Source organism: Camellia sinensis, chromosome 4 (assembly GCF_055761805.1).
Source record: "Camellia sinensis isolate YWXY chromosome 4, ASM5576180v1, whole genome shotgun sequence".
Taxonomy (NCBI): Eukaryota; Viridiplantae; Streptophyta; class Magnoliopsida; order Ericales; family Theaceae; genus Camellia; species Camellia sinensis.
The window spans coordinates 98928039-98955101 of NC_138964.1; the positions used below are offsets into that span (position 1 = coordinate 98928039).

The 27063-nt window shown below is 39.2% G+C and overlaps 1 protein-coding gene across 1 annotated transcript; it reads right to left on the reverse strand.

Annotated features, from left to right (window-relative positions):
- Positions 1 to 15386: 15386 nt before the first annotated feature.
- LOC114299396 (putative pentatricopeptide repeat-containing protein At3g25970) lies at positions 15387 to 25919 on the reverse strand. The gene is given in 3 exon segments (XM_082925390.1): positions 15387 to 17447; positions 23100 to 24709; positions 24712 to 25919. Coding segments are annotated over 2 exon segments (2424 nt in total). The 5' UTR covers positions 25901 to 25919; the 3' UTR covers positions 15387 to 17447; positions 23100 to 23474.
- Between the last annotated feature and the right edge of the window lie 1144 nt (positions 25920 to 27063).

Sequence of the window (27063 nt, forward strand, 5' to 3'; positions counted from 1 at the left end):
CTTCAGCCTAGATCCTTATCTCAGCTGAAGAACAATAAGTGTTTGGTTTTTCCGGCCAACCTCTGTAGCCTAGATCCTTATCTCGGCTGAAGAACAATAAGTGTTGGTTTTTCCAGCTAACCTCTTCAGAAGAACAATAAGTGTTGATTTTTTCAGCCAACCTCTTCAGCCTAGATTCTTATCTCGGCTGAAGAACAATAAGTGTTGGTTTTCCCAGCCAACCTCTTCAGCCTAGATCCTATTCTTAACTGAAAAGAGCTCAAAGTTGGTTTTTCCTGCCAACCCTGAGTGAAGTGTTTGGTTATTCCTGCCAAATGTCCTGCAGCCTGGATCCTTTATCTTGGGCTTAGGAGGGGTGTTGGTTATTCCAGCCAACCTCTAAGTTGGTTATTCCTGCCAACCTAGAGTAAAGTGTTTGGTTATTCCTGCCAAACGTCCTGCAACCTGGATCCTTATCCTGGGTTTAGGAGGGGTGTTGGTTATTCCAGTCAACCTCTAAGTTAGTTATTCCTGCCAACCTAGAGTAAAGTGTTTGGTTATTCCTGCCAAATGTCCTGCAGCCTGGATCCTTATCCTGGGCTTAGGAGGGGTGTTGGTTATTCCAGCCAACCTCTAAGTTGGTTATTCCTGCCAACCTAGAGTAAAGTGTTTGGTTATTCCTGCCAAACGTCCTGCAGCCTGGATCCTTATCCTGGGCTTAGGAGGGGTTAAAGTTGGTTATTCCGGCCAACTATGCTTTTAATGCCCCTAGCTCACTAAAACAATCTTTTACATAAGGAAACAACTATGCTGAAAAGAAACTACTTGTTTTATTGAGAAAGGAAAACTGCAACTGAGTTTAAAGAAAAGCTAAAAATAAAATAGTTTGAGATTGGCAGTGTTCCATGACCTGGGAATGGCTTTGTTGTCTTCATCTTCCAAGTGGTATGCCCCTTTTCTTGCTAATCCAACCACCTTGTAAGGTCCTTCCCAATTAGGCCCTAACTTGCTATCTCTGGGTACCAAGGTGTTTCCCATTACTTTGCGCAGCACCCAATCTCCGATCTTGAATTGCCTTGGATGTACTGTCTTGTTATACTTTCTGGACAACTCTTGCTGGTACGAGGCAATGTGAACCAGTGCTCTTTCTCTTCTTTCTTCCGCAAGGTCGAGTTCCAAGGCTATGGCTTCCCCGTTTAAGTCTAGATCGAAATTTTCGCTTCTAATTGTGGGGAGGCCGACTTCTAGTGGGATTACTACCTCCATGCCATAGGCTAAAGAGAATGGCGTTTCTCCGGTTGATCGCCGAGGTGTGGTACGGTAAGCCCATAAAACATGAGGAAGTTCCTCAACCCACTTGCCTTTTGCTTTCTCTAATCTTTTCTTCAATCCATCCAAGACGACCTTGTTTATTGCTTCTGCCTGGCCATTTGCTTGGGGGTATGCCGGTGTAGAGTTGTAGAATTCTATCTTGTACTCCTCACAAAAGCCTCTAAAAATTTTACCGTCGAACTGAGTGTCGTTGTCTGATATTAGCGCCTTGGGTATGCCGAACCGAGTGATTATATTCTGCCAGACGAACTTCTTCACATCTTTCTCCTTTGTTGATGCTAGTGCTTCTGCTTCCACCCACTTTGTGAAGTAGTCTATTGCTGCAAGGAAGAACTTTCTATTGCCAGGTGCTGTTGGAAGTGGTCCTACTATGTCCAAGCCCCACATTGTGAAGGGCCATGGGCTAGTTAAAGGTAGAAGCTCTCTGATTAGCTGATGTATTTGATGTGCGAACTTCTGACATTTCTCGCACTTCTTGACATACTTCTCTTAATCTGCTTGCATGTAAGGCCACCAATATCCCTGCGAAATTGCTCTGTAAGCCAATGATCTCCCCCCTTGGTGGCTTCCGCATACGCCTTCGTGTATGTCGAACAAGAATGCCTCAACCTTGCTGGGATGGACACATTTCAAGTAAGGTCTTGTGAAGGATTTTTTGTACAAGGCCATTGATGGGGAGAACCAAAATCGTTGCGACTTTGCTCTAATCTTGTTGGCTTTTTTCTTTTCTTCGGGTAAGACGCCGTCTTTTAAGAACATTATAATGGCATCTATCCATGAAGGGCCTAATTCGGCGCAACATATCTATTCTACTTTGGGTTCTTCAATGCTTGGTCTTGGTAGGTAGTCAATTAGCAACGGATGTGGGATGGATGTATCTGCCATCGAAGTAAAACCTACTAGTTCGTCTGCTCTGCTGTTTTCTTCTCTGCCAATCTGCTCTATCCACACTACTTCGAACTTCATGATCTCTTTTCTGATTAACTCTTGGTACTTAGCCATCCTTTCATCATTTGCTTCGTAGTCGCCTGAAATTTGGTTTACACCAGTTGTGAGTCACTGTAAACCATTAGCTCGGTAGCCTTTATGTAGAGTGCTGATTTTAGTCCTGCCAGAAGCGCTTCATACTCCACTTCGTTGTTTGATGCTGGAAAGCCAAGGTTGACTGCCTGTTCCACTACTAGGCCATCTGGTGAGATGAGGACTATGCTGAGTCCTGCACCGTGCCTATTGGATGCTCCATCCACGATGAGCTTCCACATCTCTCCAACGAACAGCTTCCAGCAAGTAAAGGGATCAGATGATGCCTTGGGTTCACGAGTGGTGCCGGTATTTTCTTCCAAGTCCACGCTTACTGTTTGCCCCTCACTATCTGATTGTGCCAAGTTTTTGTTTGCTGATGAGTCTTCGCCTGGTGTAGCATGGTTCGCTTTTTCCAGCTCGTCATTACTCTGATCTGTTTTGGGGTGTGGCTGGGCATCTCGATTCAGGGGTTGCGCGCTTCTTGCGGCGATTTTCATCCCCATTTCGGTGGCACCAGTCAAGTCAACTGGGCAGATGTGATGGCTTCCTGGGGTGAATTCTACGACAAAGTCTACCAATGCTTGGGCTTTTATTGCGGTTCTGGGTTGAAACTTGATATCGTACTGTCCCAGTTCCACCGCCCACTTCAAGATTCACCCAGAAAAGTTCACCCTCTCAAACAAAGCTTTTAATGGGAAGGCTGTGAGGACGATTATGATATGGGCATGAAAGTAATGCGACAACTTCCTTGATGCCATCATCAAGGCTAAGGCTAGTTTTTCTAATGGTAAGTACCTGGTTTCTGCGCCCAGCAATGTCTTGCTGACATAAAAGATGGGTAGGTGTTGGATTCCTTCTGCTCTGACCAATACCGCACTAACTGCGTGCTGTGAAACTGCCAGGTACAAAAAGAGCTCTTCTCCAGGTATTGGGGTTACTAGCAACGGTGGAGAAGACATATATTCTTTCAAACTTTCTAGGGCACGGTCGCATTCTTCATCCCATTCAAACTTGGCTTTTAATGCTTGAAAAAATGGTCGACATCTGTCTGACGACCGACTTATGAACCAGTTGAGTGCGGCTGCCATACTGGTGAGATATTGTACTTCTTTTACTGTGTTGGGCCTCTCTAGATCCTGGATTTCTTTGATCTGAGAGGGGTCTGCCTCTATACCACGGTTGGTCACCAGGAAGCCTAGGAACTTGCCTGATCCTACGCCGAACGCACACTTGGAAGCATTAAGGCGCAACTTGTTCTTCTTCAAGATCTAGAACATTTCACCTAGGTCCCTGAGATGGTCCTTTTCATTCTTGCTCTTGACCACCATGTCATCTATGTAAGCCTCTATTGTTCTACCTAACAATGGCTCAAACATCTTGGTGACCATCCGTTGGAATGTTGCCCCTGCGTTCTTTAGGCCAAAGGGCATGACCTTGTAGCAATACAGACCTCTTGGCGTTGTAAAAGATGCGACCTCCTGGTCTGGTTCATACATAGCGATCTGATGATAACCTTTGTATGCATCAAGAAAGCTAAGTCGGTTGTGCCCTGCCGTTAGGTCTACCAGTTGGTCTATCCTGGGTAAGGGAAAACTATCTTTTGGGTATGCCTTGTTGACTGTTTTGTAGTCTACGCAGACACGCCATTTCCCATTCTTCTTTGGCACCACTACTGTGTTGGATATCCACTTGGGATAGTGCACTTCTCTGAAAGCTCCCGCCTCTAGAAGGTTTCCCACTTCTTTCGCCACTATCTCGGCGTGGTGGAGTGCTGATCTGCGAGTGCGCTGTATAATTGGTCTGGCATTTTGGTGGATGTTTAATTGGTGACATATGACGTTTGGGTCAATGCTAGGCATGTCATACGGCATCCAGGCGAACACTTCGATGTTAGAGGTTAGGAATTCCACCACCTCTATTCTCTCAGTGCTGGACAAAGACGAGTCGAGCAGAAAGAACTTTGTTGGGTCTTTTTCATTTATCCTTACCTGTACCATGTCTTCCACTGCTTTCTGTTTAGCGGCCTTGCCAACATCCGCAAACAGTTCATTGCTCTCAGGTTCTTCCACCATCTGTACATACCTTTTGGCAGCGCGGCTGCCATTTACTGTGACGAAGCATTGTTTGGACATGATCTGGTTTCCAAAGACCTCTTCAACTACTCCGGCTTCGTTGGGGAACTGCATTACTTGATGGTAGGTTGACGCTACCGATCGCATGGCATGCATCCATGTCCTTCCCAAGATTATGTTGTAAGTGGAAGGGACTTTCAATACCGAGAATTCCACTTGTTTCGTCATGCTTCCTGCTCTGACTGGGAGGATAATCTTGCCAACTGGCCACTCTAGCATTGAGTTGAATCCGATCAGGGGAGATACGGCAGGTGCTAAGTCTTTGTCCTCCAGTTTTAGTTGTTTGAAGGTTTTGTAATACATTATCTCACATGAGCTCCCTTGGTCAATCAAAATTCGCTTGACGTCGTAATCCTTGACGCGGAGAGTGACGACCAGTGCATCGTTCTAAGGGCAATATATCTTTGCCAAGTCTCTGTCTGAAAAAGACATGACGTTCGTGGCCTCTGTTCTCCCCTTTTTAATGGTAGGCTGCGCACTTAATATCTCCCTTAAGTGCTCAGCCTTCTTGATTATTCCCCTGAGCTCACATACTCGCTCAGGTGCAAATACCCCATGTATTACGTTTATCACGCCATGAGGTGGGGCGTCGATCGGCGTTCCGTCTGGGTGATTGTGGTTTTGAGGGGCTGGCTGTGTCCCTCCTTCTATGTACTGGTCCAGGTGCCCAGCTGCCACTAACTCCTCCAGGTGCTGTCTCAACGGCGTGCAATTTTCAGTGCGGTGCCCTTTTTCCTTATGGAAGGTGCACCGAGATCTTTCGTCATAGTCCTTTTGCACTTCCCCCAGTTTAGCTGGCCATTGAATGAAAGGTTCATCATGTATTTCCCTGAGAATCCGATAGATCGGTTTCTTGAACACCGCAGTGATGGCAGTGCGGATTCTTAACCACCTTTTATCTTGGTCCTCTCCGTTGTCCCGTCTGCCTCGCCTGTTCCTACTTGGACGTTCTGCCGCGTTGACTTTTGCCGTAGTCTTTTTATCAGGTACTGCTGATGCACCCAATTTGGTTTTAGCGCAGGGACCATCCTCTTCCACCCGAATATGTTGGTGTACTCTCTCCATCAAGGCATCCATCGTGAAGGGTGGCGTCATGGTGATTGAGTCCCTTAACCTATTTTCGACTGGAAGACCTCTTTTGTACTGCGCGATGGCGAGATTTGTGGGGCAATCTCCTATCTGGTTGAAGGTCTCCCAATAACGACTGTTGTAGGATCTCAACGTCTCCTTGCCGTCCATGTCAATGGAGAGTAGCTGATCGATCTCTACTGGCGTCTTGGTGTTCGTTCTGAACCTTGTCACGAACGCCTCCGCTAATTGCGCCCAGGAGGCTATGCTGCCTTCTAGTAGCCTTTCGAACTAGGTTAAACCTAGGTCGCAAGGCTGGATGGGAATAGGTGTAATAACCCTCGTTACTGTTTACCGAATGACCACTGATTACCGTTAAACTGAAACTGTTTATGACTGATAATTGAACTGAATAAAATACTGAACTGACTACCTGAAATCTGAAACTAATTGATTGACTGTATCTGTTTAAATGCATTATCTATCTGTTTGACTGTTTGATTATCTGTTCATGTTTTATGTTTAAATTGCGAATTGAGGGCCTTGTCGGCGGCCGAACCAGAAATTGATTGATATTTTATGATCATTGTAATTTATGTGATTTTATGGTATAGTTATCCGAAAATTGATTTGGTATGATTAAATTAGATTAAAATGAGTTAAATTGCAATAGTCGCCTTATTTACCTTATTGCCATTGTTAGTGGGCCTTTTATTATAACATGTTAGAGCCTTTGTATACTTGAAACAAACATTTTGCTCAGCTCATTCCTTGCTTTTGCCGACTAGAGAGAGAGAGATAAGGGAGAGAGTTAGATTTCACCTCATTTGGCTTGGTTTTGCTTGGAAATTGAAGAAATTGAAGTATAGATTTCATAATTGAGCTTCCTTGCCTATAATTCAAGACTTAGGTAAGAGAATTTAACCTTCTAGTAATGTATTTGAACTTGTTCATGCTTATTTCTTGAGCCTCTAGTGATTTGAGCCTTGAATTGGTCCATATATGTTGAATTGGAGCCTAGTTCATGCATGCATGCCTTTATTTTGAAGTTTTGAAGTTGTCTTTCATAAAATTTGTACATGCATGCTCATATTTTTACAAGAGACCATGAACTCATCATGTTTTTGAAAGATTTGGCTCACTAGAGCATGAAATTGAAGCTTTGAATTAGTTTGAATTCATGCATGTTTGCATGTTCTCCATATTCATGAAATTGGTTTGAAATTGGGTTTGAATTAAACACCTTTGGGCTTTGATTTCTCAAATTGAGTTTTGAATCATGTTTAACTATGAGTTTATAAGAGTTTTCCAGAAAATGGGCCCAAGAGGATCGGTTTTGATGCATTTAAACTTGAATTTGAGCTTGGAGGTGCAATCTGGAATTTCCAGATTTTGCACTCCCGCTCGAGCGGGGAAAGTGACGCTCGAGCGTGGAATCCGAGCATCCAGTATCTCTGCACTGTTTTACAGTACGCTGGAGCGGAGGATTGGGCGCTTGAGCGGAGTCATGTGTCTCAAGCTCGAGCGGGCGTCGAGCGTCCGTCGAGCGGAGATTTCACCCATCCAGTACTTTTACAGTACGCTCGAGTGGGGGATTTGCCGCTCGAGCGTGGACCTTTGTTGCATGTCCGCTCGAGCGTGGAAACCTGAGCTCGAGCGGGACTCTGTTTTTCTGAAAATCCTGAAACTGTTTTCTGATCACATCTTTGCATCCTCATCCCATCCTAGGCATTCTTAGGCCTAGTTTAAGGCATCTTAACGAGGATATAGATGTAGAACACATCGAGGCAAATTAGGGGTTAAATTATTATCTCTTCCGACTGTGTAGCTTAGTGTGTGTTCAATCTGTTAACTGTGTAGGATTGGCTTTCTGAGGAGACACTCTAGCTTACTGTAGCCCAGAACTCTGTGAGTAACATCTGTGTAAAGATATGTTCAAAATGATTATCTTCTGAACAATTGAACTGTACTGCTTTCTGAACTGATTACTGTTAACTGAATGAATGTATGTCCTATATTCTGAACTGTATTGTGGCATCCTTAGCACCTACTGTTTACTGTTACTGCTACAGAGATCTCTGTCGGTTCCCTCGTTGGAACCACTACTGTTACTGACTGATGGCCATCATTTACTGTTCGGTCTTTTAAGACCTACTGTTTACTGTACTGTTATGCTAATGGATGTACCACATATGACTGTCTCGACTGAACGACTGAAATATTGATTTAATGAACTGTTTTCATTACTGTAAGGACATTCATTCTTAACCCCTTTACGCACTGTGTTATTCACTGGGCTTTAGCTCACTGCTCATATATATATGTAGGTGTACAGGCACCAAAACGCGGCTAGAAGCGTCGGGGTAAACTCCAGTTTTGTCGAGCCAACCTATATGCCTCAATGCGAGGTTCCGAGCCTGCCATGCTATGGCTTAAGGGTCTTTTATTTCCCCATTCTGTCTCTGTATCTGTTTTGTGCACTGTATAGACTGATAGCACTGTATTGTACTACTCTATAAGGGATTGAGTCCCTATTCTAAATGTATGTAAATATTGTACATACTGTTCTGTACTGTTTACTGTATATATTTGAATGAGAAGTCTTTTTGCATACAGACTGTCACAGCTCATTGGACATTGTTTATTTACTGTTTTGGCTTCCGCTAGGCCCTGTACTCTGTTTTACTGTATTACTGTTAAGCAGGCCTTCGGTAATCGCGGATTACTGGCCGGTTACGGTGCTAAACCCATAGGGCCGGGTTTGGGTCGTGACAATAGGATGCACATCAAAGCCTCGTTCCGCCGGTATACTACCATGACCTGACGAAAGTGGCTTAGGTGCATGTAGGGGTCTGTTTTTCCCTCGTAAGTCGTAAATTTAGGCTGGATGAAGCTTTAAGGTAATGGTGCGTTCTCAATCGCCGGAACGAATGGCGAGCTATGTAGCCTTGCCAATGCTTTATCTGTTGGTTCGTAGGCAAGGTGAGGTATTGGCATTCCTACCTCGATGCTTCCATACGTCCGAGGAGCCAACCGCTGAAGGGCTAAAACTCTGCGCGGGTCGCGCACCCTGGCATCCTTCTTCTACCGTGCCCTTTCGTCAAGCACAGTTCGCAAATCAGACGATCTGGGCAACTCCGTCTGCCTGGATGACGTCTGGTGCGTACGCGAGGGCCGATAGGTGCTTCCTTCAGTATATGACCTCTAAGTTCTCGTTCTTTCAGACCTAGAGCAACGAGTTCTGGACGTCCTTGTTTGAGTGTCGCCTGTTCTAAGGCTCCTACTCTCTGCTTGTGATGACGTGGGGTGTCTACCACGACTTTCCGAGTGGCGAGGGGGCGTACTGCCTTTGCGCCCCTCTCCTGTCGCCACCCTTTTTCCTTTTATCTGGCACTTCATCAACTCCATGTCCGCCGCCATCCTTCGTATCAACTCATCATGTTCCTTCACGCGATCCTCTAGAACCTGAGGGTCAATCCTCCGCTTCTGCCTTTCGGGGCTTTGAGAGTGACGGGGGCTGTTACCCTGCCTTCCCCTTGCATCCCTCCGGGGGTTCTGTCACTGGGGCTCTAAATCTTCCATGGGAGGGATGAAAGGCAAACCTTCGCGCCTCCCACCTCCCTCTGGGGTTTGTCCGTCAATGGCGGACTGCGGTAAATCTTCATTGTGCGCCATTGCGTCTAATCTAGTGAGGAAAACTTTGATCAAGAGGTTTTGTTCTTTCTGTGATTTCCACAGACGGCGCCAATTGTACGAGCACGAAATAATTCTTCTCGTATGATCCTGTTGATCAAGCTTGCGCTCCTCAAAACGTCGTCGCTTTGCCACCTGAGAACACAAACGTGAGCTAGTCGGCGGGTGTGTGCCGGAAACCCCTCGATGCCTAAGTCAGCACAATAGACAATAGACACAAAAGCTCTGTGAATTCAGGAATCAAAGTTGTGTTACCTCTTCATAAGTGATGTTATGAGCTTTTATAGGTTCCGCGTGGCATAATCCTAGTAGGACTCCTATTCCTCCATGCAAAGTCCTCCTAGGAATCACACTCTTGAAAGATAATACTTATCCTTCAACACCCCCCTCACTGCTTAAACCAAGTGAGATGGTTTTACCCCAGTTGGATGGCAGTACGACCGAGCTAACCCAGCTCAGATCTTCCCTTCAGTGCCTGTACCCTGGTTATGCATACTCCAACCGGGCTATTAACTTAAGACCGAGCTAACCAAGCTTGGTGCTCCAATGCAAAACGCCAAGCTAGCTTGGCTCTCGTTCAATTATACCTCGGTAGCCTATTGAAACCGGGCTAATCTACAGCTTGTTACGACCGTGCTAACCAAAGCGAGGTCCACCGTGTGAAGCCATCATACCTTGGCTTCAAACACTATGACCGAGCTAACTCCACTCCGACCGTGGTAATTGTCATTCCACTTGGACCGCGCTATTACTACAGTCCACTTGCCAAGCCCTTTTCTACCGTGGCCCATCGAACGGCCCATTACTCAGCTCGGCCCAATTTACTTATAAATTACCCTCTCAAGATTAATGCCCTTTTCTTTTTTTTTTCCCCTCTTTTTTCTTTGTATCGATATGGGTTAGGGAGATGAAATTGTAATTTTGTGTTGTTTGTCTTGTTTTCACAGTTAGAGGTTTGGGAGATTCTGTCTGGTAGGTTATTATGAGTTGTTTTGATTGATTTTGTGTGGGATTTGTTGATGAGAAATGACAATGTAATTTCCCTCCCCCTCTTTTAACACTAATTTACATACTCACTCACATTCCCATGTAAGTGAGTTCGTAAATTAGTATTGTCATTATATTATTGCCTGTGTTTGGCAACGGGGGTTGGGCAAGTTATTTTAGCCTCAAATAAAAAATAAAAAAAAAGCCATGTAGCCTAGGTAAAAAGCCATGTAGCCTGGGTAGAGAGACAGAGTCCAACTAGATGTCATTAACTGGGTAAAAATACATTTTTACCCTTTCTTGTTCATATCCAAAAACCAAAAAGCCTAAACAGATTTTGGAACTTTCATCTGCCTCATCTTTATCATTTGTATTTTGGGTGTAAATGGAGGGTTTGAGAGAAGAGTGAGGTACCTCTCTCTGGCGGCTCTCACTCCGACAAAACTGTTGTGTAAAGACCCACCAGTCGACTGTCTTGCTCACTGATCATCGAAGACCTGCGACGGTAGTGTATACTGACCCGATTTATGTGCTTCTTCTTTGTTTTCCAACTTGCTCTTGCTGGTTTTCAACCCACTGTTTTTAATTCGCAGTTTGTACAAGTGAAGGTTAAATTTCATAGTCACATATGTCTTTTTCTATAAAGTTTTATTTGACAATTATAACTAAATTAACTAAATTATCTCAAATTCACCATTTCCCCTTTCTTTTCTTTTTTTTTAAATATCAATTGTCATAATTGTATTTTTTGTATTAGTAATAAATTTGAAAGAAGGGTAAAATAGAAAATTCATATTATTTTTTTCCATTAATTTTTAAAAAGAGACTAATATTTTGAGACAATAAAAAATCGAATAAAAAATTAATATTTTGGTATAGAAGAAGTAACAAGTTTTGGGTATTTATAATTTCTATAATAAAATTTGTTGGTATACTAATTAATATGTATTGATTTACTAATTAATACACAAATTTTATTATAAATATGTTCATTGATTTTGTCAAACTAACATCAACTTAATTAATTTATTACAAACAAGATTTTCAACGCAAGTCAACATATGACAGACATTGGCATGTCCTTATTCCCACGAGGAAATCTGGCTTGTGTATTTTATTAATTTTTGTATGGACAGTTTGGTCAATTTATATTTTATCATCATTTTAAATATATTTTTTAATACAACAATTCAAATAAAAATTCATTCCATTTTTTCAAATACAGAAATTAAAATAGCTTACTAAAATAGCCAAAAAATCTCATAAATAGCCACTTTTCAAACACCCACATTGTTTGTCATATGTATAAAAAGTTTGGGTAAATTATACCCACCTCCTTTGAAATTTGAGGGGAAAAAAAAAAAAAGTCCAACATAAGTCTCACACTTTTAACATAATTACATTGATTTATCTTTTCAGTGAGACTAAAACGATTGAAACTAATGCAGATGATGGATAAATATTGAAATAAACAAAGATATACATTTTAGTTAAAAAGAGATATCAAATATTATATTTTCATCACACGACTAACAAATTATGGATGAAAAACAATCTAATTGTTATTTGAATCAAAACAACAAGGGTGACTAGTGTAATTATGTCATAAGTGTAAGACTAATTGTATATTTTTTTTAACTTGAAAGGAGGCGAGTGTAATTTTTCCAAAAAGTTTACATAAAAAAATTAAAATAAGGTTAATTACATTTTTGATTCTCAAAGTAGGAGCATTGTGTCATTTTACTCCCAAATGTTTAAATTGTGTCAATTTAAATCAATACATAAAAATGTTTTGATTATAAAGATTAAATTGAAACATTTTTTTATATATTGAAAACCAAATCGAAACATTGAGAATTAAAATGACAGAAGACTCATAATTTGGCATTGATTTCAAGTTAAAAAGTTACAAACAAAGAAAACTATACAAAAAATGAAATATACTATTCAAATTTATTAACACTCCATTAAATTTAAATATGAATCATACATTTTATTTTATACAATTTATTGTGTTTATAACTTTTGCGAGCTTACAAATAATCTCAAATTTCCATTTTGGCATGTGGTGTATTACCTATGCTCAAATTAGGAATAAAGTGAGTGAAAAGTTTAGTTGATAGCAATATAGCATGATCATCATGCTTGTTTTTTAATCCCTCTACCTATTTTTAACTAGTTTGGTGGCAAGTGTGCATTTTATTATCAGTGGGTGAAAACTAAAATCTATTCAACATTTTGTGAAGTGACTGGCACCGTAGCACGTAGCATTCCAACATTTTATAATATGCTTCTCGGTAGGTTTTAATTATTACTGTCAAAAACAATATGAAATCATATAAAATAAGCTCATCATTCATTAAAGTAAGGTTTTCGGATAGGGTATGTATGCAATTTTTTATTAACTTTTGAAAATGTAATATTATTCAATTAAAATCTGAAAAAAGAAAAGTAAAAATATGATAGATGACACTCAATTCATTTTCTCTCTGTTCTTTTAATTTCATTCTCTTTTCTCTCTCCTTACGATGTGGGGAAAAAATTAGAGAAAATTATCAAATAGTGAAATTATTAAAAAATTATTACAGATTCATGAAAAAAATTGTAAATTAAATAATTAATATATATAAAGTTTACCATTTATCTATAATTTTTTTAAAAACCTACATTGAATTGAAATTTTTCCAAAAACTTACACAATTTTCATGGGTTGTCCATGGATTTAGGTCAAGTGAAAAGTAAAATGTCCCGTAGACGGACTGCCATGGTACCCCACATGGTATTTTTGATCAAATTTTGGATGGTTGTTTGTTATTGGGCTAAATTAGGAACACAATTCACCCAAAAAAAAAAAATTAGGAACACATACATTTTAGGGATCAAATTGAGAAAAAATAATTTCTTGAGTGCCAAAATGAAAAATTCGCTACTTGAGGAGTAAATTTTTTTATGGACAATATACATGACTTTACAAAATGAACACTTCGAATTATCAAAACGAAACTCATGTTGAACCCGAAAGCTCCAACATGACAGTCAAGTTTAGATTTAAACTTGAGAGACGTTGAATCCTATTTTTTCATATAGGAAGCAATTCTCTTTGCCGTGTGGACCATATGGTGTTTTTTGGGTACTTGGGCTTATAACTAGTTCATTGATCTGAATCGTTATTTTGCAAGATTTAGATTTGGTATGTATGTCATCTATAATAAATAAAATAATAATAATAATAATCAAATAAACATAACCAACTTTCTTCATATTTGCTTTCGAAACTATAAACGACATAATTATCAAATCAATTTTTTTTTTCATAAATTATCTACACACTGGAGTCTACCAATTGAATAACCCAGATCAGTGAAGTAAAAGCTGTGCCCTAGAAATCTAAACAACACATTTCAGAGAATTTTTTCTTTTTATATAATAACAATACTAACATATCAATTAAACACAATATTAGGTGAATCTCATGTCAAGTGATGGACAAGCATATCTTATAGGGGTGTTCGCGGATCGGTTTTGTGCGGTTTGCGGTTCGGTTTTGACCCGCCCGCATCTATGCGGTTTGAGAAAAAGTCAACCCGCAACCGCCCGCAGTGCAGTTTGCGGTTTGTGCGGGTAGGGTTTGCAAATGTGCGGGCGGTTGCGGGCGGTTTGCGGTTTACACTTTTTTCTTTAAAAATTAATTTTTGAGTTTTTTTTCCCAGCAAATTTAGGCATCAAATTCATTTTATATATTTGTGATAACAATTTTTTGATGAGTTTACAAATAAAAATTGAATATCAATGCATTAAATGAAAGTACCCAAAACAAAGAAACCCTACACTAGCATTTTTGCCATGAAAAAAATGTATATCAATGCATTAAAGGTTGTACTCAATTAGAATTGCCAGTTTAGTAATCAATAATCAAACTATAAGTTCTATCGACCATTAGAAGGAAAATTTTATTGGGAAAAAGTGGATGAATTACCAATGAAAATCATATAAAAAACTAAGTTTAGGACTTGATAATTCTACGGCATTAAGAAAGTTGAGAAATACTTAAAAATAAGGATCTTAGTGTCATAGAGAATATAATGGTGCTTCTGTAAAAGTTACAAAGTTGGTATATAAAAAAAAAAAATAATAATAATAATTAAAGTGCGGGCGGTTTTTGCGGGTTGCGGGCTTAAACCGCGACCCGCCCGCAACCCACAAATTTGTCATATTTCAAACCGCATCCGCCCGCATTATGTTTGCGAAACCGCCCATTTATATGCGGGTTGGGCGGATTGGGCGGTTTGAGCGGTTCGGATAAACCGTTGCCCACCCTATATTTATTGGTGTATTGCTTATTGTTCCTAGCATTATTATGATGGGTAGATGATGATAAATCTACTTAGGAGTGTAAAAATGACCCGTGGCTCGGGGGTGAGCCTGACCCGTTTAAGCCCGTTTGGGCTTGGGCCCGAACCCAGCCCGAGACCTTGGGCTTGGGGCTGGGCCATCATTTTAAAATCTGCCCCGGCTTATGGCCAAGCCCATCAGCCCACACAAGGCCTAACCTTAGACTCGGCCCACCCGAGGCCTAGTATCTTTTTTAGTGGAAATTAATAAAATTTTGATAGAAAAAATTTTTAAAAAAAATAAAAAAATTGTTCAAGCTTGCCCAAGCCCTAGCTCGGCCCGAGGCCCAGCCCACTGGCCACCCAAGGCCTAAATTTTGGGCCTGGCCCTAGGGCTAGGCTTGGGCCTAATTGTTTTGCCCATGGACTGGCCCGGCCCGGCCCAAATTTTGGCAGGAACCCGTGAGACCCAACATGGGCCGGGCCCGGGTTGGCCAAGCTAGGTCGAGCCAGGCCAAATTTACATCCCTAATCTACTCTATAAAATGGCTACAGGCATCTAAACCGTTTGAAGTTGGAGAAGTTTTTGTCCTTTCATCTAAAGGCCTAAATTTGAAATCTCAATTCTCAAATCTAATGTTGAATTCAGCTAGCCTCTTCTTCTTCTTCTTTTTCCTTTTTTTTTTTGTGCTGTATTTTACTAGTCATGTCAGATTTTCCAATAATTTCATAGCCCTTTACTCTTAATTGACTGAGCTCCACATAAATTTCCCTACTCTAATTTTGCTGGATTATAACTGATATCAATCTATAGTTCTACGAACCAGACAACAAAGCTTGGTTTACCAATGAACGAGGTTAAGCTTGTGAATTCGAAAACTACTCAAATAACAAAATTAAAAGAATATGGTGATGATCATAAGTACATTAAAAGGGTCATCACGAAACAAAATTTTTACATCAATCAAGGGCTTTTAAACATCTCTCTATTTTCCTTAAACTGGACTTTGTTCCTTTGAAACTGGACTTTGGCAGTAGCACCGGAATCTTGGGAAGGAGCTAGTGAGCACAGATGTGATTCCGTGAACCACTTTCGATGCTATCCTCATTTTAATTTGCCCTCTCTTTGGGAGAGGCCTTCTTTCACTTAAATTCTTGTCGAATACAGCAGCTGCAACTTCAGCATCACTCACTTTGTTCCTCATTTGTTGAAGTCAAGAAATAGTTAGTCACTTTCTTCTTCTAGTGTTTGTGCTAAGAAAGGATAGATTTTGATCCCAATTGCTATGACTTAAAGAGCTTTTATATAGCAAGACAATGACACACTTTCATTTTTCATTATTGTTAATATTAGAAGTAGTTGAGAAATGGACTATGGCTCTTTGGAAGACTCTAGGTATTGGTTCTTTGGCTAGGGAGGGTGATTAGAAGGCATGACAGCTAGATGGTTTGACTATATATACATACCTTCAAACATAAAACATATTTTAAGCTTGTTTTGGGTACACAAAAAATGAGCAGCTTCTTGGTTTCTTTAGGTCACAAAACTTCTCTACTTTTTTACAAGTCTTTTCGTAATAAATAAAAAAGTCAAAAAATAATCTTTCTTTGGACCATGAAAGGGGATATATATTTTAAAAATACTTGGCATGATTTGGACATTGCTCAATTGAATATGCATTCCACAAGACTACAGGCATGGTGGTTTTTCAACACAGACAATGCAAACTGTTTTGGGAAAAAGAAACTTGACACTGGTTTTCGGGTTCGACAAGTGGGTAGGGAATGGCAATGGAGTTCTCTTTAGAGTGAAATATATTAAATTTAGCACGAGGGTCAAAAAGTTTATAAAGAAAGATGATTCTTGTATAGGGACAGCCTTGTTTGAGAATATGAAAAAGCTCTGAGCACAACAACCAACAACTAGGGAGGCAATAGTAAATTATTATGCATATTGATACCAATGCAAATGGATGAAAGAGAGAGATAATGCTATACTAGTGAAGAACCAACTCTTAAACCAGCAGTGGTTTTAAGGTTCAAATTGGGGCAAAGCAACAGAAAAAATATTCTATTATAAGAGGCTAACTTTTTTTAAATCAACCAAAAAAGAAATCTTTATTAATGAACCAAAGACAGTTACATCAATTAAGGTGAAAAAGGTGCAAAATTGCATCATGGCAAATCCGACTAATCCCAACTAAGGGTGGCAAATGGGTGAAAAATACTCTTCAACTTTGTGGCAAATGGGTGTGTTTGAGATGGGTCAATTCAAGTTACGGGTTTGGGCAACCCAACCCAGATCTGCCCTTAATCGTGTTGGTTAGTTCAGTTTTGGGTAGGACCTGCAACCCCTTCCAATCCATCTACCAATGTTGGGTTGCATGATTAAGTTATTCAAATTTTGAAATGACTGTTTTGCCCATCAAATCAAATTGTTATCAATTTATACAATTGTCTCCAATTGAATCATAAAAACTAAAATAAAAAAACTTTAGGTCTTAAATAGATGAAATTGATAGTTTAAGGATCAAACCAAAAAAAAAAAAAAAAACGACGATAGTTTAGGGATAAAATGAAATTAACCTTTTTGGAAATATATATACTCATGTCATGGAATGTGAGGTTGTAAATGCCCCTGTGGAAGTTCAACACTTTTTGGAGTATTTGAAGCATAAAATTGAAATCAAATTTGCAGAAATGGACCAAAGAACAGTAAATAAATAGGATATTTGGGTCATCATTACCTACAATCATCAAATCATGTATATGATGTTATCTTCTTCCCCCACTCCAAACCAGTAAATGCATATGGAGAATTAGATATACCTGACCATGTGCACCGCAGCAACCAGTGTAAACACTACTTTAACAATGAGGCTTTGGCTAGTAGACAACAACCCTGCACATTTGACAATTTCCAATGAGGTTCCCTTGATAACAAGGATAACCATTCCAACAATTAGACATATAATATAAGTATAATCATAAATACACTTCTTTAGATTTGTTTAACATACAAATTGCCCTTGTGGTTTAAAAAATTATAAATATCTTCTTATCAGAATTTTTTATTTAAAAAACGGAAATTCGTAACACCCTCTTATATGATGATAAAATTTCCTAAATTATTAATTGAAATAAATTTTTGACATCATTAAAAATTATTAATTAATTTTATGATTTATTAATAAAATGAGTTACTTGTTATGAAATTAGAAACTTCAAGAGATAAATGTAATTTTCAAAATCACAAGAGACGAATTATATTTTAAACAATTTTCAGGAATATATTTCTAATTTACCCTATTTATAAATACGAGAATTGCTCCCCAAAATCAGCACCACTTACATTTTAACTAATTAATCTAGCTGTCAAATTTGACAAAGACAGCAGAAAATCTTACTGTACCCTACCAGTACACAACTTCTAGTGATTAAGCCCACATACCAAAAAACCCAGATACCAGACCCTGAAGTCCGAGAAGGTATTGGGTGGTCTTGGAGCATCATTGTTCCACACCATTCAAGGTTGAACATTTGTTCATTTGTCTCCTTAAAAGATACACCAAAGGGATACGATCCATTGTTTTAACCAATCAAATGCGATTTGAAGCACCACATGGCTTTGTCACTGAAGCAAAGTATAATTTCTCCTGAAGTCCACAGGACAGGAGAGACTCTGTATACCTATCAAATCCACACGTGTTCACGATCAGATTGGCCAGCCCATATATGCACATTAAACTATGGATTATCGGTTTTTATCAACCACTGACCAAATCATCCTTGAATTCAATTTGTCTTTGTTAAAATCAACCCACTACACCACTACAACCTCCACTTCACCTACTCCACTAAACCTAACCCACTACACCACTACCACCTCACCTACTCCACTAAACCTAACCCACTACACCACTACCACCTCCACTTCACCTACTACACCTACCACCTACTACCACCTACTCTTCTATATATAGGAATCATTGTAACATTCAATATATCAATCAATCAATAACAACAATCAATAATACAATCATTTCTCTTTATACATTAAATTTCTACATGGTATCAGAGCAAGGTTAAAGATCTTGGTGTTCTCGGTGTTCTCCGCCTTCCGGCGGGCGGCAACCTTGCCTTGATCGCCCGCCGGATCTCAACCATTTGAGACCTCCATCAACTCGCAAGACCTCTCTCACACCAATTTGATGTTCGCTTCAACCACCTCCAGGGTTCACTGCCTTCTACCGTCGGACGCATGAGGAGCTTGAAGCAGCTGGATGTACTGGCCTCATCCCTGCAACTGTATGCCAGCTTTCAAGGCTTCACAACAACTCCGAACAGCCAATGCCAAGCCCAAGATGGTTGATGTATCTATTTCACCAATGTAATACTTTTCCATCTTTATCTTGGACGAGTTTGTAAAGATTTTCTTGATCTTCTTCGTGCAAAGCAGCCCTGTTCCAAGAATTTTGACCATTTTCAGTTGGGAGGGATTTCTTTCTCCTGGATTCGGCTCCAAGATAACCTCCTGACACAAACCCAGATTTATAGCCTCACCAGTTTGGTGAAACATCTTTACTTTCATTTCCTTCAACATCAAAAACGTGATTTGCAGATTCTTCCACCAACTCCAATACACTGTCCTGATTATAGTTTGTCTGTGGGCATTCCTCGACTTTTTTGACAAGTATTCCTTCAAGATCCTTAGAAGAATATGTCTGCACAAATTTCTCTCTCTCTCTCTCACACTCACACGCCTTTTTGAAAAATCTTATCACCACCACTGAGCTGAGACTTGGCTGTGTGAAAATCTCCACCGCCATTCCCTAACCCACATGGGCTTGTTCTCATCTTTTCATACAACCCATCTTTCCCAAATTGTTTAATCAATCAGTCTGATCCCACTATCCCCACTTTCTTTATTTTATTTTATCTTCATTTTTTCACATTAAAAAAAAAAAAAAAAAACAAACAAACAAACAAACAAAACAAAACATAAAAAAAAAACAAAACAAAAACAAAACAAAAACAAAAAATACCAAATTTCATTCCAGTTGATTTTTCTGCATTACCACACCTACCATTCGAGTTTGCAAAACACACTTGCTTTATTCATATCAGGGATCAACCCCGATCACACTTTTACAACACACAAAAAAAAAAAAAACAAAAACAAAAACAAAAAACAAAAACAAAACGATTTGTTTTCTTTTCTGCAGACGGCCACCCACCGACCTCACTTCCTCTACTCTGCCGCCGGTCTCTTCTTCTTGCCTCCATCCTGGGCGGCCCTTGACAGTGTTGCCTCCGTGTTTTCCACTCCACTGGGCACGATCACTCCTCCCTGCTCCTCCACTACAGCATATGGCGGACCTCCAAATCGGAACATAACGGTGGCCTTCCGCTTCAGCTCCTTGTTTTCTGCCTTTAGCACACTTATCTCTGCTCGCGCATCCTTATGCATGCGTTGGAGCAGAGCCAGCTGGGAGTTTAACTGTTGCACCTCATTTGTTCTACTCTGCAGCCGGGACGACAGGTTTGTGACCGCCGTCATGGTCTCCACACATGACTTCAAAGTATACTGATTGGCCTCAATATCAGTTTGCACCGCCATTTTTTGCTCCACCGACCGCATCGGAAAGTTCAACGGAGCAAAACCAGAGGCGCTTGGTTGAGGTTCACTGGCCACCGCACCAGTTATCTCTCTTGTTGACTCGTTGAGGTCGGGAAAGAGAGTGAGCAGACCACGGGACGAAGAGGCCATATTCTGGGTAGCTGGACGGGAAGAAGAGGCCATGTTTTTGGGTTGCAGAGTGTTTCAGCGACGCAGCGATTTCCGACTGGTACTTTCAGAGAAGGATTGGTTACAGAGTGTTACAAAGTTTCTCTCTCCGAAAACGCAGAGTTTTTCAGAGAAGGGTTGGATCCAGAGTATTTTCAGAGTGTTTCAGTCTGACAATGTTCAGAGGTTTCAGCCTGGTTTGGTTTCCACAGCCTCCGCATTGGTTTATATCGACACTAACGACGCGGCCGACACGCCACTCTGTCGCTCACATGCCTCGCCGCGTCTCCGGCTCACCTTTTGATGGCTCGACGCTTTCTGTTGGGCACGCCTTTTGATGAAGTGGGCGCGCCTTTTGAGGGCGCGACTTTTGAGGGCTCACTATATATATCCATATATATATATATATTTGGGCAGCCTATATACACCATCATACAGTGTATTTTTTAAGGGTCCGACAAGACTCTGTAAACTGTCCCGACATTGATTCCGGTTAGCTCCTTTATGGGTCCGACAAGACTCTGTAAACTGTCCCGACATTGATTCCGGTTAGCTCCTTCATGGGTCTGACAAGACTCTGTAAACTGTCCCGACATTGATTCCGGTTAGTTTCTACAAGGGTCCAGCAAGACTCCGTAAACTGTCACAACAACTGTCAGAACATTGTCTGCTACAACGGTCCGACATGACCCCATAAACTGTCTTCTACATCGGTCTGACACCGCCATCCAGTGTCCTCTACACCGTTATGACACCACCATACAGTGTCCTCTACAACGTTATGACACCCCCATACAGTGTCCTCTACAACGTTATGACACTACCATCCAGTGTCTTCACCAATGGTTTGACACGACCATACAGTGTCTCCTATCCTCTTTTATTTTTATGTATTTTCTTGTTTTGTTACTCTCTCCAAACTCAAGTTGGCTAGTTCCTATCCCCCTTGAGTTTGCGGGGGGCTGTTAAAATCAACCCACTACACCACTACCACCTCCACTTCACCTACTCCACTAAACCTAACCCACTACACCACTACCACCTCACCTACTCCACTAAACCTAACCCACTACACCACTACCACCTCCACTTCACCTACTACACCTACCACCTACTACCACCTACTCTTCTATATATAGGAATCATTGTAACATTCAATATATCAATCAATCAATAACAACAATCAATAATACAATCATTTCTCTTTATACATTAAATTTCTACAGTCTTTGAGTTGGGGTGAAAGGAATCTTCTACAGCCAGATAATTAAAAGCTGGCATGCTTCCCAACCTCCACCTTTGAGAAAAAAACTGTACCAAGATTTCTTCACTCTGCCCAGATCGATCCTTCCCATATAGATTGAACACCGAAAAAAAGGTCATATATCAACGTCTTTCTAAAAAGAAGGTGATTTTGTTTAAGTTTCCACCATGAACAACAAGATCGGTGGTGTTGCTGCTGCGGCAATCGGTGAAACCTTCAGAAGCGGAAGGCCTCTGCCGAAGAGATTGCAGATAAAGTCAAGGATGGCAGCCTATGCTTTCTGTTCTATTGTTTCTGTGCTCTCAAGAGCCCCTTCACATGGCCAACACTCCGGTGGGAAAAACTATCTCAGGGAGACTAAACACATCAGAGATCACTAGTCTCTATCAAGATAACTTTTTGATAGTTACATTGCAATTTCTCTTCTTTTTTCTCTTGTAATATGTGTTTATAATTTTGAATTCAGTCAGGAAGATTATAGTGGTGCAGAACTTTTATTTAAATATACATATATATGTATATATTTCCTTGGAAAAACATAACAAAAATAGCATAGCCATTTTGAGTTGCATAATTTTCATGGAATGTGGTGATGACTGGCCACTTAAGAAACCTCTTTTCTACCATTTTGCTTTAAGGAACTTACCACGCCTGTGGTAAGCTATCCAGTTTCTAATTTAAGATTAAGATAGAAATGTTAATTCCAAAAACACAATGTATTCTCAATACAGTACAACAAATTTCATCTGGAGAAAACCCGAGTGTCATGTTTTCAAAGTAAAATGACAATTTTTTGAACTAATACAGGATACACTATCTTAACAATTTCAGTAAATAATAATTCCTATTTATTGAACTGATGTTGCACCCACAAATAAATCAAGAAATAAGAGCATGATAATAGCTACCTAACTAAATTGGATTAACCTTGGCTAAACACAAAGGCACTTCAGAGAAAATTACATTTATGATAGTCTAAAAAACAAAGTTGATGTTGAAATGGAACAACTAGTAATTTGTTTGGTGATGAAGCCACAGATGTCATCAAGGAACAAAGGAACAAAGCTGGTAAAAAGAAAATGGATAGCATATCTCTTATACCTGGTATCTCAATATTTCTTCTTCTTTTTCTTTGTTTTTGTTTTTCTATGGGTGAATCTAGCATGATTCACAATTCGATTAACGTTTACGATTTAAGTGATTCTTGAAACTGTTAGATCTGATGGATTTTGACCCTTTTTAACTCATGAAAATGCTAGAATACAACTTCTAAGAGTGAAAATGTCAGATCTAGGTCATTTTATTTTCTTTCATATATATATATATAGAATTGTTTAACCTTATTTTTTATGATTTGTGCCTAATCTTACCACGTTTCTCGATCTGATTCAATTCTGTTTCAAAAAATTAGGATTTGAAATTCACGATACGAACTACGTAACTAGTAAAATATTAAATGCAAAACTAAGAGATAAACATATCAAAAAGGAAAAGCACATAACTAATAAGCTGTTTTTCCAGCTGCTTCCACCATAGGATCCCCTGCTTCACCAAACCTGTGAACCCAAGCTATGAATAACAAAAACCATTAGAAAATGCTCAATACAGTTCAACCTCTCCTTTCATCCACTGGAGTTAACTTCATAAGCTGCTGGAGTCATTATTGTTTGGCCACCAGAAGTAACTTGCAATATGACACGATAAAAGGGGTCCAAAAACCCAATTTGATATGGAATATATGAAAACTTTTATGGCTCCCAAAACACACAATTCAAGGTGTATTTTATGCTTTTCATATGTCATTGACGTCAAGAAGAAATTCAATCCACTTCAACTCATGATGCGGTAATGTCAACGTGTATTTTGAGCTCCATAGTTTATGGGTCAAATGAGATGACGCTGTCTTGCTCCGAGTCGGGCACTAGAATCATCTGCTTGCTCAAATTTTGCAGCATCATATAAACTTCTTTACCATCAGGATGCAATTCCTCACCAGCAATGAAGTAGTGGATTGATCCTCTAACTTGAATCCAACTAGAACCAGGTTCCGTATAGATTATTCTTTGTTTCATTTCCTTTCTCAGGCTTCCAACAGCATTCCACATACCAGCAGAGGCATAGAGATTCGAGAGAAGAATATAAGCAGAGTCATTCTCAGGCTGTAACTGAAGTTCTCTTGCCGCAACTTTTCCTAATTCAACATTTCCGTGGATATTACACGCTGATAAAAGAATCTGCCATATTTGAGCATCGGGGCAAATAGGCATTTGATCAATGATCCTCTTTGCCTCTTCTACGAGTCCAACTCGACCAAGCACGTCAACCACACAAGCGTAGTGTTCTAAACATGGGATCACCCCATGAGATTCAAACATAGAGTTTAGGTGAGATTGTGCTTCATTCACTAACCCTGCATGGCAACATGAACTGAGAACTCCTAGGTAAGTTATCTCATCAGGTTTCATTCCCAATTCAGGCATTTTCTTGAATAGATCAAAAACTTCATGGAAGCAACCACGTTGAGCATATCCCATCAACATGGCATTCCAAGCAGCCAAATTGTCCTTAGATATAACCCTAAAAGCTTTTTCCGCATCATCTATGCTACCACACTTACAGTAAGCATCGATTGCAGCAGTTTCAACAAATATGTCGTGATCAACTCCAAATTTAAAAGCCAGAGAATGAATTGTTCTTCCTAGTTCCAGATCTGTTAACAAGCCACAAGCTTTGAGAACTATGCTAAAAATTACACAGTCAATTTCAAGGGACAAGCTTTGTGCCTCCTGGAACAATTTCAGGGCATCAAAATGATAATTGGAATGGACAAATGTTGATGCCATGGCATTAAGTAGTAAAACGTTCGGTTCATCAATCTCTGTAAACACCCTCTTTGATTCATCAATTCCATTGCATTTACCATATGATGTTATTAAACTAGACAACATGGAATCACCTGACTCAAATCCAAGTTTAATTATTAGACAATGTATTTGCATTGACTGGTTTGTAGAACATGAGTTGGACACAACGTCAAGAATGCTAGCAAGAGTATATTTATTAGGCTGTATCAAGAAATCACGCATCTGCGAAAACATTTCAATGGCCTCACAAAAATCCCATTCTCAGAATAACCAGCTATCAGAGAATTCCAAGAAACAAAATCTCGACAAATCATCTCATCAAAGACACACTTGGCAAAACCCATCAATCCACATTTCCCATACATAGAAATTATTGCATTGCAAACAGAAACAACAAGCAAATGTCCAGCCTTGTAACAAAGGGCATGAATTTGCTTTCCAGGATTCAACAACTTTGGGCCTGGAATGACAGACAGAACATTACTCAACGTATACTCATTTACTTCATAACCTCTCGAGCGACAAATTTCAAAATCTTCAAAAGCTTCTACAGCATCATAGGCTGAAACAATTCACCCCGTCCAAGAAACAACATCTGGTTGAGGAATTTCATCAAACACTTATACAGCATCAGATTTTCTTCCTCACCTAGAATACAAATTCATTATTGCATTGTTCAAATTAGTCGAACAGCCACATAAAAAACCCATCTTTAGTCTGAATCCATGAATCTGCTCACCTTCTTTGACCTCAAACAAAGCACCAAGCACACTAGTCAAGCTAAACTCATTCAATTCCAAACCCAAACCCCTCATACCCATAAAAATCTCTCTACCCTTATCAAACAATCCATTCCAAACAAACCCATTAATCATGGCCGTCCAAACCACAGAATCCAAAACCAAGCACTCCTCAAAACACTTCTCAGCTCCATTAACACACCCAGATTTCGAATAGTTCTCGACGAGCCCACTGACCAAGAACACAACCGAGACCAAACCCATTTTGATGGAAACTCCATGAGCAATCTCAATGTGCTCCAAATCATCACAGGCTTTGATCAAAGAACTAAGTGTATAAACATCCGGGTTTAGACCCAATTGCCTCAACCCATTGAAGAGCTTGAAAACAGGGTCGGGTCGGCTAAAACGGGCGAACCCAGAAATGAGAGAGTTGTAGACGACTGTGTCGGGTTGGTGGGTGTCACGGAGGAGTTGGGTGGCGCGTGAGAAGTCGCCGGAGAGGGAGAAGTGGGTGATGAGAGAGGTGGAGAGGAATGGGTCGAGAATGAAGCCTGATTGGAGGAAGAGGGCGTAGAGTGTGTCGGTAAGAAGTGGGTTGTGAAGAGAGATTGAAGATTTGAGGGCTTGTGGGTAGAGGTTTTGGAGAAGTAGGTTCTTGAGAGAGTGGAGAGAGGAAGAGCTGCTGAGCCTCTTCATGCATGATGATAGGCTTGAAGAATCATACAAGTTTGGTTTCGTTTGCCAAGTCGGACTAATTTAGCTGAAGATAAAATAAATTAAAAAATTAATAAAATAAAATAAGAAATTTATTAAAAAATTCTTTTTAAAGTATTTGTATCTTAATTAGTTTATAAGATATTCTTATATTTTGATATATCTTCTTATTTGAATATTTGATCTAACAAATCTTAATTCTTATATTTAAGGTATTTTATGGATATTTCTACCCTTACAAATATTTTTTGAACGATTAGTAATTTGGTGATGTAAACATTTGTATTTTACAATGTGAATATTCACATTGACATGATAACATTCATATTGACGGTGTAAATATTCATATTGATGGTGTGAACATTCACATTGCGAAATATTCACACTATAAATGTAAATATTATTAGAAATATTTTGGTAATTATGTCACCTATAAAATTTATTGAAATATAAAAAAATAATGTGAATTAAATGAAACATAAGTAAGTAAAAAGAGATTTATAAAAATGTGCCCCAAATAAAATATTATATTTAAATTATAATTATTTTAATTTTTCTCTTATAAAATTATAAAAAAAATTAAAAATTCTTTCTAAACGAAACTTTTTAACTAAGTTAAAATAATTAAAAAATGAGATTAAAAAAATTATTTTCAAATGAAAGTTTAGGAAATAGTGAATGGAATTATATTTCATTAAAATATTAGATTACAAAAAAAACGACAAACACATTATAAATAAAATCATCTTCTATTATTTTAAGAAATTAATCAGTCTATATAAAAGTTTAAAAAATTACAATTCTATTTCATTTTATTTTATTTGAATGAATTAAATAAAAGAATAAAAGTAATACTCCTTGTTATGTATTTGGAATTGGCATTATTGGCCTCTTTTTGTTGATTTTTATTTTTATTTCTTTTTTTTTTTGAATTTTTATTTAATTCTATTCAATTAGGTAGATAAGAAAAGTTTTTTTTTTTTTTTAAATATAAATAAAGTTTTATTTTATTTTATTTGTCTTTAGAGAATTTTTTAGAAATTTTCCGAAAAAGTAAAAATAAATTTTTAAATTTTTCTATATTAGATGAATCTACAAAATAAATGTGGGCGTTCGGGCCAAAAATTCAATTTTAAATTTTGTTT